Here is a 14,654-nt window from a genome sequence, read left to right as displayed (position 1 = left end):
GGGTGCTTCCTGAGTCGGGCTGACGACTCGGGTGAATGTTTGTCCAGGTGCATTTTCTGTAGCAGATTTTAAGGTGGGTGCTGCCACCCATCGCCTGGGCTTCTTCACCTCCCCCACCCCACAGCAGACCCCACAACAAACCCCGAGGATGGCGGAGGGGGGCTGCGTGCCCCTGGGACCGCTGGTGGCTTGAGCCAGGATCAGATGGGATCAAGCCAGAGCTACCACAGGTGGAGGCCACGCTGTTGGGACAGTCCAGTGAATTAGAACCAGGACGGGCAGCAAGAGGTGGGTGGGGGTGGGGACAAAGGAGGGTCACTATATCGGGGGGCCCTGGGCCGTGCGCAGAGGGTGGGAGATGCAGCATGGTGGCCAGGGCAAGGCTTTGAGGTCGTGCAGCCCATATGTGAGTCTCTACTTGGCTCTGAGAGCTGCAGGGCTTGCACCTCGTTTGCTCCTATATTGACAGGAGGTGACCCTGCCACCCCAGGGACCTGCAGGGTGTGTGGCTCAGGTAGGCTCCAGCGGCTGGTTTTGTTTGCTTTTTATGAGGCACTTCGTTTACTCTGAGCCCTGAATTCCATCCTCAGGCTATCTAGGCACCACTGGGTTTTTAACCCTGGGAGCCCAAGGCTCAGGACAGTTCATGAGCCACATGTGTCCATCCCCTGCCCCTCCACCCCTGCCAACCCCCATCCCGGGCAGCAGGTAGCTGAGCCAGGATCAAGTCCCATCTGTGTCGGCAGAGCCCTTCTGTAGGGCCTGCACCCCTGGGTGCTGAGCCCTGCCCGCCAACTCTGTCCTGCCCTGGCAAACACGGGGGAACTGAGGCAGGGGCTGGCCTGGGTGGGACGAGGGGGCGGGGTGTGCCGTGGGTGCCTCCAGGCCGCTTAGCCGTGAGCCTTCTGTGTCCTGTCCTCCCCTCCCTGCCAGAGCTGGGGACAAATAGATGGCCTCCACAGACCTGCACTCCCAGCGCTGCTGTCTGCCCGCTAGAGTCAGCCCCCAGGGGCCTGGTTTCCCCTCTGTTAGTCGGGGGGTGGGTGGGGGGGGCCCACCAGCACTGTCCCCAAGCTCTGGGGACTCACCAGTGACGTTGCTAGCAGTTTCATACACCACGGGTCGAGGTTGCAAAGGATGTTTCTTTGGACAGACCTGAAAGGCCAGGACTTAAAAGTCCAGCCGGTCTCATTCATTTCTGGTGTCAGATTAGAGGCTCATCGCTTCCACGTGCTGTGTCTTCTTGAACCCGGGACAATCTGCTCAGCAGAGCTCTGTCATTACGCCCGCTGGTGTGTAGTTGGAGGAATTCAAGTTCAAAAGCAGCAGATGGCTTACCCGGATGTCCGGGCGGGTGGTAGGGACAGCACCATTGCTGCTGATGAGGGAGTAACACTGCGGGGCCCTCGGGTGGTCCCACTTAGTGCGGCTGAAGCCCTGTCCTGGCCCCCCACCCCCGACCCCCGGACGGGGCCTGGGCCGTCTGTCCCGGGCCTCTGCTCTAACCGCGCTGTCTGTGTGTTTCCCAGATCGTTCTGCTGAAGGACCAGAGGAAGTGCTTCAGCATCGACAACCCTGGCTATGAGCCCGAAGTAGTGGCCGTGCACCCGGGTGGTGAGACAGTGGCCGTCGGGGGCGCGGTAAGGCCCTATCCCCACACCCTGTGCCCTGGGGTCTTTGAGTGATTTGGGGGAGGGCGGTCAGGGCTGTGTGGGTGCCAGGCTACCTCCTGCCACCCAAGTGAGAATCTTCCTGGGCTGCCCCCTTCCCCCACAGGAGACCAGGGTCCCAGCAGTGAGCAGGCCGTGCTAGGGGCACAGGGCAAAGAAGCCCTCAGCCTGGGCGTCGGTCCTGGGGGCAGTTGGGGGAGCCTTGTGGGCACAGGGAGGGGACGGGAGCCTTCACGCCACGTAGTGCAGCACCCGCCAGAGGGCTGCAGTTTCCCCGAGTCTGACTCCTGTCGTCCACTCTTTCCCCTCACCTCCTGGCCCCTGCAGAGAAGTGCCGGGACCCCACAAGGATGGGGCGTTTGCTAGGACAGAGGCTGGACAGAACAGGGAGAGGGGCCTGGTGCCCGAGGGGATCTGCCAGGCCTGGGAGGGGCGTGGGGTACAGGGCACGGGACAGATGGTGAGGCTCAGTGCACAGTCAGATTGGACGAGCGGCCCTCGCTGGAGACTTAACGCCTGTATAGGTGCTTCTCAGAGCTCGGCCTGTGGACAGTTGATTGGAACATACTGGAAATTTTTGTAAAAAGGGCAGTCTCGTGAGCACCCAAACACCCAGATCACAGTTGGGGTTGGGGAGGCTGGGATCCGCAGTTTGATGTGATTTTAAGATAATTCAATCTCTTTTCATGTAATTCTGCCCACTATGCTAAGCCAGACACCAGAGCTGCTGCTGGGTTGTAGAACGTGTCCTCTGGCACCTGGGGACGAAGGGGTAGTTCTTCTGGCACCTGAGCTGGCATGTGGCCAAGCCGGGCATGAGTTGGTGGGGAGGAAAAGTACTACTTCTTATGGATACTCGGGCCCCTCCCTCTAGGAGGATGGGCTTCAGGAGAGTCGGGGGGTGGGGTGGAGGCGGGGAGGGCGTACGTGTTGTCTGTGGGCACAGGTGCCCATGTCAGGGGAGTGACCCGCCGCCCCTCTGTCCTCCTGCAGGATGGTAACGTCCGCCTCTACTCCATCCTGGGCACCACGCTGAAGGACGAGGGCAAGCTCCTGGAGGCCAAGGGCCCTGTGACCGACCTGGCGTTTTCCCACGACGGCGCCTTCCTCGCCGTGTGCGACGCCAGCAAAGTGGTCACGGTCTTCAGCGTTGCCGACGGCTACTCGGTGAGTGGGCGGGCCGCCTGCCTCGGCCCCACACCAGGCAGCACAGATGGCAGGAGGGGTCCACAGCCTCTCTCCCTGGTCATCACTGATGGGGCAGGTGCACAGGACACGCAGTTTTGCTGCTCCCAGAGCGTGAATGACGTGGGCCAAGGAGGCTTCCCCTGCCGCCCAGCAGTTTGTGGGCTTGTAGCAAAGTTGCCAAAAAGCTAGGGGCCTGAGTGGGAGCCAGGCTGCTGTGAAATCGGGCTGGTAGGTTCACCTCGGCAGTATTGCCCAGTGACTTCTGGGACCTTCTCTGTCAAAGGGCTTAGGCTAGGTTTTTTTTTTTTCTTGGATATCATTGCCGCTTAAAGTCCTGCAAAGTGTGAGTGCTGGTCGTCCAGATGTGGCCTTGCACTTGGGGTAGAGGGGGTCCCTGGGCAGTGGATGAGTGAAAGAGGACCCCGTTGCCAGGACCCTGGGAGCTCATCCGGCCCTGGCTTGGGAGACGTGAGAAAGCCTTAGACCTGTTTCACAAGAGACTGCACTCCGGAGGGCTCTGGTCAGCCTCTGGGTATGAGTGAGCTGGTGTGATTGGACCTCAGGGCAGATGGGAGGAGGGGTCCCTCCAGTCCCCCCCACCAAGCCAACCTCCCCCCCACCCCCAACTTCCAACCCTTAGGACAGCTTTGAAATGTATAGCAGAGTCCAAAGAATTTGCCCTCTAGATTCTACCATTATCCATTTTACTGTGTCACATTACCCATCTAGTAATCTAATTTTTGAGTGCATTTAAGGGTACATTTAAGTGCATTTAAGTTTTGCCATTAAGTATATCAGCCCACATATTGACTAGAGTTTAGTGCTTTCTTGGTTTTGGCTGTAAAATTTACATATAATGAAGAATGAATGAGAACATAAGTATATACTCATGCTTTGCTTCTGACTGCGACCCATACCTCCGTCAACATGAAGAACATTCCACCTCCTAGGAGGTTCCTTCAACCTGAGTAGCACATTTATCAAATCCTGCATTTATCACATCTTAAGTGATTTCATTTACATATAACAAGTTTACAGCGTGCTGAGTAATCTGCAGCATAGACTCCACAAAAAATGAAAGAGGCAAACTCGAAAATCATGGTTAATCTAGGAATTAAGAACAAGGTGGAATACTCAAAGTAAAAGCGTTAGTTTAGTTAGAGAGCATTAACTTTCTGTTCACATTGACCTGTTTGGTAAGACAGCGGCTCGAGGCTGACACGCGCTGTAGACACGTGCTCCTGTGGACAGACGTCTGCCTGCAGAGCACACTACCCAACTTGGGCTCCAGGGCAGTGGCGCGTGTCTGGGGGACAGCCACTTCCTCCGTCCATACACGCATAGGGCCTGGTCCATGCCAATAGGACCTTCTCGTGCTTTCTATTCCTACTTTTCTGACTCCCCTCTCTAGGGCAGAGAGCTCTGCAGGCAGGTGGGCACATGTGGCCCATTGACACATGCTAGGAGGACAGCCCCAGAGTCCCAGGATCCTGGGAGGGGTGCAGCAGCCGCTGCTGATCTTGGGCTGCTCCTGTCTGTGCCTTTGAGCAGTGGCCACCCTGGGCGTGTTATGAGGTGTCGGTGAGTTGGTAAGAAGCCTGACCTTAGGTGAGATCATGCCCACTCACTCTGGCCTGGACCCTGACCTGCCACCTATTTTCAATTCACATCCAGGAGAACAACGTTTTCTATGGACACCATGCAAAGATCGTCTGTCTGGCCTGGTCTCCGGACAACGAGCACTTTGCCTCGGGTGGCATGGACATGATGGTGTACGTGTGGACCCTGAGTGACCCTGAGACCAGGGTCAAGATCCAAGGTGATGCTCCCACCCACCTCGGCTCCCTGAGCAGCTCCGGAGAGGCATCCCCAGGGCCCGAGGGTCCCTTCTGTGCTTTGGGGGAGGTGGCCCCCTCGGGAGGCCTGGCCATCCAGCAAACATCTCTGTTGGTCCAGGCAGACGTGCAGAGGACACCTGTGTGCCCAGCGTTCATCCAGCAACCATGTCCATCCAGGGTGGATCTCGGTTCTCCTGTCCCCATGTCCCCACCTTCCACCACCTCATGTGGGCTCTGGTCCCTTTCCATTCAGTCTCTACCCCACAGGGAGCCTTTTATGTTGAATATAAATGGCATCCTCTACTATACAAAAAAGTTGTGTCAGGTGGGGGAGGGGCCCCCACCTGTGTCAGGCCCCACCCTCACCCCCCATCAAAAGCTCTTTCTCAGGTGGTGGGGGAGGGCACCAGTGGGCTGTCCTCAGGTGTGCAGGCAGGTGCACTCCTTGGTTCAGGATGGGGGTGGGGAGCAGAGCAGACTTAGATGGGCCATCCTGGTCTCCACGGGAAGCAGTGCTGGTTTTGTAGGAAGACTCAAGTTCAAGATGCAGCAAGGAGCTCTCAGAGTAGAGGGTGGGAAGTCCAGTCCTTAGGTCTGGGCTGTGGCAGGGGGTGGGCGGGTCACAGGTCACTGAATGTGCACTGGCCTGAGGTCAGGCTGTTGTGTGCAGGGGTTCCCTAGCTTGTGTTATCAACTTTTTTATTCATTGTGGCCTTGGTCCTACCAGAATTAACACTGGGTCCTGTCTATGTGTTATCTGTATATTGTCTGTATATTGTTGCCTTAGGCACAGAAAGACAGACTTGCACCCCTGTGGGGAGGGGCAGTTCCGCCCCTCAATGGGAGGTTCGTGGTTGTCAGGACTCTGCTGGTACCAGGAAGCTGCAGCCAGGGGTGGCTGGCTGCTAATCGCCGAGTGTCAGGGGTCCCAGCGCGGGTGGGGGTGCTGAGGAACCCAGCCACTGCCCCTCCCATCACCCAGACTCGCCCCCGCTGAGAAGAGGGCAAGGGGGTCTGGTTGAGCAGGAGGATCGTGTTGGGTTTCTCCCGTGACCCCTGCTGGTAATCTCAGCCCAGGGTGTCCCTGTGGCCGCAGAGCTCAAAAGCCGCCGCCTCTTTCTCCCCAGATGCGCACCGGCTCCACCATGTGAGCAGCCTGGCCTGGCTGGACGAGCACACGCTGGTCACAACCTCGCACGACGCCTCTGTCAAAGAGTGGACAATCGCCTACTGAGGAGCCCTCCTCACACCAACTCGAGACCGAATCAGGGACGCGGGGTGAACGCAGCTCCGCCTCTGTCACTCCTCTCTGCCCCGCCCCTGCCCCACCTCCCAAGGGAGGGGCCTCACCTCGTGCCCACCCTTGGCCCCGCCCCCTGGAGGGAGGGGGGCCTGCCGCCCACCTGCCAGCTCGCTGGGCCATCCTGTCTGTCCCAAGTTCTGAAAGCTTTAGACCCTGACCGTTTGCACATGGGAAATTAAGCGGGCACCTTCAACCACGTGTGGCGCCTGACTCAGACCCACCGCTTGCCGCGCAGAACATTCCAGAGGCAGAGCCTCCAAAGCACACAGACCCTCCCGTGGCTCCCGGGGGGTTTGCAGCCCCTCGCGCTCCCCACCTGCGGGTCCTTCCGGTTTCTGTACCTGCGAGAAGAGGGGCCGGCAGGGCCGATGCTGTGGAGCAGGTGGCGCTGGTTTCAGGCTGACGGGCGCACATGGAACTCCACGTTTCACTGTCAGTTTCTGTGCTTGGTTTTGAGAGTGGAATCGTGGGGTTTGGTTTTTGTTTTTTTTTTTCCAGTGTATCTTAATCCATGCCTGTCAGTGTTTACTGCGCTGCCTCCAGGCCTTCGGATCCTCTGCTAGCGGGTCGGGAGGCATCCTGCTCACCAGTTCACTCTTGTGCTTTGATGTTTTTTCCTGTCTTTCTATCCTCTGCCCTTGAGAGAACAGATTAATTTAAAAGGCAAATATGGAGTCACTGTAAACTAACTCGTCCTCATTTACACCTTCCTTTTCTTTTCCAGTGCGGAAATTAAAATAAGTATATAAAGCACGGTGATTTGGAGTCTCGTTGCGTTTGTCGGAATCACTGGTAAAATGCTGGCTGAGAGCGGGCCCTCCCCTTGCACTTGTGAAAATACTTTGAGCGCTTTAAGAGATTAGACAGAGAAATAATTAAATATCTTTTCTCTTCGCTGTGGGTCGCTGACTTTGTGTAATGGGGACACGTGGAGCGGGGGCTGGAAAGCTACATGGGACCCCATGACCTGGGTATCTCACTGGCATGCAGCCTCCGGGGATGGTTCGGGAAGGCATGGAACCTCAGGATCCCTTCATGCCCCAGCTCCCCAATACTGTGTGTCTTGGACCACCTCGCTTCTCTGCACCTGAATTTGTATGTATACTGAAAGCATGGGACAGGTTGAGCTCAGTCCTGCCTGACTCTCAAGTTCTGTGGCAGTTCATGACCTTTCTGGTACTGCCTCAAGAAGTAAAAAATAGTGTGCATTCTGATGTTGAAAAAAACTAAATTCCCAAGCATTTAAATTAGTAATGGAAAGACTATCTTATTCTTGGCTAGAAGACAGCATCATAAAGACGTCTATAAATTTACAGGCCCAGTAAAAAATTTCCCCTTCTGTTCTCATTGCTTTTACAGTTCATGTATAAAAAGGAGCTAAAAGTGGAAGAGAAATGTTAGTCTATAACTGAAGTGAGGGTCACCAGAGGATACAAGTACAGGACTGCTTTGTTCCAGTATGAGTTTGGACTGGGGCCAGGTACCTTCACATCAGTGGGGAAGTGACTATTAAGTAAGCTGGGTAAAACTGGCTAACAGTCTGAAAAAATTTCTTGCCATGTCACCAGATCCAGACCTAAGGTCTAAAAGTAGATCCAAGTTTTGGATTTTAAACAGCAGTTTTAAGAGTGCTGGAAGAAAACATGCAATCTCATATAGTACACACAAGCCTGAGTGTTCCTTAGAATGACAGAAATAATGGTCAAGCAGAGAAGACTGGTACTGCATGAAGGTGGGGGGAACACCGTAAAATGTTAAATTATGGTAAATGGCATCCATATTTTCAGCACATGCTAGGCAAAAGCATGTCTATTTGACATTTGATGTGGTTTTTTAAATGGGAATTTTATGTCCACATGTGGGAAAGTTTTCCAAATATATGACCAAAAACAGAATAATGCATACAGACTACAGACATTAAGACACCAGGCTCAGAATTTAAAACAAGGCTTTCGGGTGTAGAAGGCCAAGAAGAGGGAGGGAGGGAGTGAGGAGGGTGTTTACCAGCCAGCCTTGGGGCTACCTCCCTCACTGAGTCCCTTCACTCAAAGAACTAGAACATTTTACAGCAGAACTTGACTACACCCAATATCCAACTCGTTTCAAGGAAGGAGGTGTTTGTATTCAGAGACCTTCACAAGAAAATTGAATGTGGAAATAAGCCACTTCCATTATCTTTGGAGAGAAGCTGGGTGTAGGTAGCCTTTGTGAGCTTACAGTTAGCATAGGATCTGTGCTCACAGCCTAAGCTGCCCTCAGGGCTCCACAAAGGGCAGGGGTGATAACTGTGCCCAGTGTCATTTCTTCTTGCAGACCGGCTCTGGTCATCCGGGAAGGTTAGAAGGATCCCAGGACCTTGCTGAGCTGCCTAGAACTGTGTAGTTGTTAAGTCACTAAGTCATGCCCAACTCTTTCTGACCCCATGGACTGCAACACGTCAGTCTCCTCTGCCCCTCATTGTCTCCTGGAGTTTGCTCAAACTCATGTCCATTAAGTTGGTGATGCCATCCAACCATTTCATTCTCTGTTGGCCCCTTCTCCTGCCCTCAATCTTTCCCAGCATCAAAGTCTCTTCCAATTAGCCAGCTCTTCACATCAGGTGGCCGAAGTATTGGAGTTTCAGCTTCAGCATCAGTCCTAATTCAGGGTTCCAATTCAGGGTTGCTTTCCTTTAGGATTGACTAGTTTGATCTTGTAGTCCAAGGGACCCTCAAGAGTTTTCATCAGCACCACAATTCAAAACATCAGTTCTTCAGTGCTCAGCCTTTGTGGTCCGACTCTGACATCTGTACATGACTACTGGAAAAACCATAACTTTGAGTGTATGGACCTTTGTTGGTATAGTGATGTCTCTGCTTTTTAATATGCTGTCTAGGTTTGTCACAGCTTTTCTTCCAAGGAGCAAGTGTTTTTTAATTTCACAGCTTCAGTCACCATCTGCAGTGTATTTGGAGACCAAGAAAATAAAATCTGGAACTTTGACTTGATCCAAAATTGATCAGCAGTGGCTGGCAAGGACCCACAGCTGGAGGGAGCAGCACGCACCCTATTGCTCAGCTGCCAGCTCAGGGCTGAGCACAGACTTGGCACTGGCCCTAGAGAGGCGACGTGGGGAGAGAGCTGGACTAAGCGATGGGATTCTACCCCAGTTCTGAGGGGCTTGACAGTGTGACCATGGGGCAAGTCAGCATCTTCTCCAAGCCTTCCTCTCAGTTGGTAGGATGAAGTTCAACTAGAAGAATGTTGGCTTCTATGAGACTCTTTGGGAGCATTGCCCCTCTTAAACGACTATGTAGATAATTGAAAAGTGCATCTGTGTGCATGTGAGAATGTGCTGCACGTATGAGAATGTGCTGGAATGGAGTTCCTTGCTACAAAAGGTTGTTTTTCCATGTTTACTGCTGACCACTGATCACTGCCGTGACATCATTGTATTGATCACCAAACCAGCCCACAGTGGTATGAAAACCACTCTCAGTGGTTCCTATACTGGAATCAAGAATTACTGGGAGAAGTGTTGGGTCTTGGGTCCCGTCCCATATGAATGTGCCCAGTGTGGGTGCAGCCCTGAGCCTGTTAAAGCTTCACATCGCCTGCCTGGACTTCTGAGCCCCAGCTGCCCCCTTGGAATATAAACCAGAGCAGTGACTTGTGGTCTCTTGACACTCTTGAAAATTACTACAGACCCCCAAAGAGCTTTTGCTTGTATGAGCTTTATCTATCAACAAAACTATCTAATTTTATCTATAGATACTGGATTAGAAATGGAAAACCAAGGGGAAAATGGTTACTGATGTATGAATCTAGTATTAGCAATTATAAACCATTTCCATGTTAGTACATCTTTAAGAAAAATAATTATATTTTCCCAAACCTACAAATAAAAATAGTAGAAGAATGACATTGCTTTGTATCAGTACTTTGGAAAATTTCTTTAATGTCTGGCTTCTCCAATCTACAAAATACATCTTTTAGTTGAAATTTATAAAGAAAATGTGGCCATGCACTGATACACACTTGGAAAAGGGACAATTATTTGAGTAGTGTTTTTAGAGAATTGCAGATATTCATCTTTGACACTATACCCAAACTCAAGAAGTAGAAATTTCTTCAAGGTTAACTTCAAGGTGGAATCAAAACCATTATAAACTTTATGTACTCTATTATATTAAAATTCACTCAATGCATCTTTGATCTATGCATAGTTTTATATCATTCTTTGACTATTTGAAAAATACTGGTTCATTAATTTATGCAGATCTTTCCAATGTTAACATTTTATACAATATCAAAAAAATCACATTTGTTCAGCTCCTCACCTCACCAGCCTCATTTAGAAACATCATTAGCTATTGAGAAGGAAGCTCTTGGGCTCATGGAACTTAAGAATTCCAGATGATTATTCTAGGTCCTTGGGTGTTCCTTGGGGCCCTTCCACAACCTGTCTTGTTGTCCTGGTTGAGGTAGAGTTGCTTCTGTATTGTGGACTCACCTTCAGAGGAAGGCACACAAGTGGTCTTTAGGGCCCAAACACCCATCATTTCTACTCCCACTTTGGGGGAACATTAGTCCTCTGACCATACCTACCTGCAGAGACCTGGGTGGCTGGAGTAGTGGGTGGAGAATGTAGTCCAGGCCTGGCACCCCATGCCCAGCTGAATGCTAATGTCAGGCATTTGCTTGCCTTGCTAAATCTGGTTTGCTTTCAGGCAGATCTGGGACTGCAATGCTTCCTAACATCTCTGTTAACAGTATCCTTGGGTTGCAAGGTGAATTTTAAAAATCTTTCTTTAGTTGCTCCTATTCTGCATGAACCAAAGTTTACCTCAAGCTCTATGACTAAAACAAAATGAATAGTTGATTACTGAAATTATTGAAACTGATATAAAACTCCAACCACACATGATATAAAGATGATATGAAGTTCCAACCACATGCGATAAAAATATGATATAAAGCTTCAGTACCCATCTGAAGTTTATCTGTCATTTCTAAACTGTATTCTGAAGTTACACTGATTATATATTTGAGCTTAGAGCATACTATTTTTAACTTCTAAATACCCCACTTAACACATATGTTGAGATTCTATAAAAGATTTTATTTATAGAAGTAATTTTACTGAAAACAGTTTGACAACCACTGAATCAGATCATCTTTAAAAGCAATAATTTCACATTTTATTATAGAATAAAAACAAGCTTCAAATTTCCCCCTGATTATTTAGGTACACAAAAAAAGCTTGCCAGAAAAAAAAATTGCCAGAAAGAAAAGGAATCTTTTTTCTGCTCTAATCCACAGCACTGAACAAGCAGTTTAGTAAAGTTAATATTAATTATTCCTTCATTTTAAAATGAGAATATAATTACTGTGTGAGGTGAAAAATAAAGACTGGGAAATCCACTCAATGCCATCCCTGGATCACGTCCTGCTGGGCAGCTTCCTCCACTTTGTCTCACTATCTGATGTGGAGAGAGGAAAGCTGGGCCAGAGGTAAGGATGCCCAAGTTCCAGGCTCTTTTCTGTCACTTAGCAGCTGGGTAACTTTCACTTCAGTCAGATTGCCTCCCTGGTTCTCAGTTTCTCCATGTGTTCATTCATTTTTTTATTCAAAGACAGCTGAATAAAGACAGTTGTCTTCCTGATATTGTGTCTAGTACTGCGTTAGGTGCTGGAAGAAAAAAGGATTACGAAAAAGAAGACGATCAGCTACTACTATTCACTGGGGACCACATAAAGGGCAGGTAATGTGCTCTTCACCAGGTAAAACAGAAGCCTCAGTTACATTTGAACCTCAAATAAGCAACACATCATTTTTTAATACAAGTATATCCAAAAGCAGATACTCCAATACTTTGTCCACCTGATGAGAAGAGCCAACTCATTGGAACAGACCCTGATGCTGGGAAAGGCTGAGGGCAGGAGGAGAAGGGGTTGACAGAGGATGGGACAGTTGGATGACATCACTGACTCAATGGACATGTGTGCTAAGTCATTTCAGTTGTGTCCAACTGTTTGTGACCCTATAGACTGTAGCCCACCAGGCTCCTCTGTCCACGGGATTCTCCAGGCAGAAATACTAGAGTGGGTTGCCATTCCCTTCTCCAAGGTATCTTCCTGACCCAGGGATTGAACCCAAGTGGCAGACGGGTTCTTTACCACTAGTGCCACCTGAACATAAATTTGAGCAAACTCTGGGAGATAGTAAAGGATAGAGAAGCCTGGCATGCTGCAATCCATGGGATCTCATACAGGACAGCAACTGGACAACAAATATCCCAAATATTGTGCAAGCATACACAAAATAGGATTCATTGTCAATCTGAAATTTATATGTACCTGAACATCCTGTATTATTTATTTATTTTTTGGCTAAACCTGGCAATCCTACATAAATTGTTTGCATAATTCTCACAGTAGTCCTATATGGGTATGGGTGTTATCCCCACATAATAGATGTTGCAACTGAGAATTATCAGCTGGGTAATTTGGGGCCAATGTTTGAATGCCTTCAGAGAGGAGAATATAGACTTGAAATCAGATTATACCGGAAGTTCTTTGTTATGTCAGAGTGCAGAATCGAGACCAAAGAGTAGGGACTTCCCTGGTGGTCTAGTGATTAAGAATCCGCCTTCCAATGTAGGGGATGGAGGTTCAATCCCTGGTTGAGAAACTAAGATCCCACATGCTGAGGGGCAACTAAGCTCACAAGTAGCAACTTCTGAGCCTCATACTCCACAATGAGAAGCTCTTGAGCTGCAGCAAAGACTCAGTACAGCCAAAAACAAAAGACCAAAGAGTAGAAGACACAGAGAGACAAACTGTGGCTCTAGAGTGCAATGTGCCACCTTCGAAGCAGTGAGCTGCCCGTCCACATTTGTATGCCTGAGATTGATGGCAGCTTGAAGAACTAATTGAAGATGCTTGAATGAAGGGCTACTTGGAGACATGTGAGTGAGGTTAAGGAGACCAGGAGGAGACAGTGATGGTGAAGCACCCGGGAACTCACTCAGCAGGACTCTGGCCCCGAGGGCACGCAAGGGGGCACTAGTACCAGTACCCAAGAAGTATAGTTCAGTTCAGTCACTCAGTCCTGTCTGACTCTGCAACCGCATGGACTGCAGCATGCCAGGCTTCCCTGTCCATCACCTACTTCCAGAGCTTGTTCAAACTCATGTCCATTGAGTCAGTGATGCCATCCAACCATTTCATCCCCCATCGTCCCCTTCTCCTGCCTTCACCACCCAAGGAGAGTGGTGGTCAAGAATAGGGCTTGGCTCCTCTCACAGGCCAACCTCAACAGGAGCCAGAGAGCCTGGTTTCTCCCCTTCCCAGATCTCTGACTGTCCCTCTTGGCAACTGCTTTCAGACAGGTCAGAGCAACCGAGGGCTAACCGGGAGCCATCGGGTATATGCCTCCATCATCATTGTCCTGGCTCCTGCCCATTGGCTCCACCATCTTTAAATGGTATCTTTCATTCTTAGGCTTTTGCCTCATCTTCTTTTTGGTGAGTCTCCCTCCAATGTCATATCTGCATTCCAGAAAGGACTAAAGAAGGAAGATGAAGAAGAAGTGATACTTATATGAAGACTTCTTCCTGGAATTACTACTGGCTTCCAATTGGATTTCATTAACCAGAATTGGGCCACTGCTCGTATCAGAAGCACTGAGAAACGTGAATCTTAGTGGGACCCTTGGCCACCCTGAACAAAATTGGCAAAGCCAGTTTGTGCATCACCAAATATGGGTTGGGCCCTATGTTTCCAGCCTCCTTGCAGTTCATATGGAACTTGGGGGAGCAGTGGAGACCACAGTTGGACAAATTAAGCTTGAAGCAAGTGGATATGAGCTGAGATGCTTGGCCCAATGTCATTTGTGGTTCATGAAGTCAGGTCAAGAAATGTGCTCCCAAATAACTCAGCTTTTTGACAGTTATGACTTCTTTAATTCCTCCTTCCCCCTCGCCCTTTTGTCCTTTCTGTTATAGCATCTAGTTCATTGGGTATGGAAACAACATCGATAATGTTAGAAAGATGCAAAGTACTTCATCAAAATGATTCCAGTGCTCAGGATTGGCCAAATTAAATGGCCACAATGACTGTCTGGCCTGGGAGAAAGCTACCTTTATCCCCATCTCAGCCACAGACACATTTCTGACTTTAGTGGACACAGCATAGAAAAGTACCACCCATTTCTTCACTTTCTGATGAACAGCTTTATCAATTCTATGGCTTTTTGGACATAACTTGTAAAATCTCTAAGTGGTCCCTGTCCATTTCAGCTTTTCAGTCTCCCTTTTAAAAATCATATATTTATTTGGCTGTACCATATCTTAGTCGTGGTACCCTGGATCACCAGGCAAGTCCCTCAGTCAGCTTTTAACTGAAACAAATTTGTAGCAAGCAATGTCATCACCAGCCGTCAGGAGACAGGCAAAGTCTGTATTGCCGTGAACTATTCTGTGCATCACAGTTGGCCTGGAAGTGTCTCTGGCCTCTACACCCCACGGTAGTGTGTAGCACCGCCAGGAGCACCCCTGCCCCAGGTGTGACAACTGAAAATCTCTCTATACATGGCCAATTCAGAAAAGAGGATCTCTTACTCCAGTTAAAAGCAGACTGAGGGACTTCCCTGGTGATTCAGTGCCTAAGACT

The 14,654-nt window shown here is 49.9% G+C and overlaps 1 protein-coding gene across 1 annotated transcript in view; it reads left to right on the top strand.

Annotated features, from left to right (window-relative positions):
* Positions 1-6,758, top strand: part of WDR1 (WD repeat domain 1) — a 41,308-nt gene extending 34,550 nt beyond the window's left edge. Inside the window, exons 12-15 of the mRNA XM_055589106.1 lie at positions 1,530-1,640; positions 2,664-2,837; positions 4,533-4,677; positions 5,824-6,758. Coding sequence (XP_055445081.1) covers positions 1,530-1,640; positions 2,664-2,837; positions 4,533-4,677; positions 5,824-5,930 — 537 coding nt within the window. The 3' untranslated portion in view covers positions 5,931-6,758. The remainder of the gene's footprint in view (positions 1-1,529; positions 1,641-2,663; positions 2,838-4,532; positions 4,678-5,823) is intronic.
* Positions 6,759-14,654: the final 7,896 nt, after the last annotated feature.

The sequence above is a fragment of the Bubalus kerabau genome, chromosome 7 (genome assembly GCF_029407905.1).
Source record: "Bubalus kerabau isolate K-KA32 ecotype Philippines breed swamp buffalo chromosome 7, PCC_UOA_SB_1v2, whole genome shotgun sequence".
Classification (NCBI taxonomy): domain Eukaryota; kingdom Metazoa; phylum Chordata; class Mammalia; order Artiodactyla; family Bovidae; genus Bubalus; species Bubalus kerabau.
The sequence above is the reverse complement of the archived record's forward strand: the minus strand, read 5'-3'. Positions and strand labels throughout refer to the sequence as shown.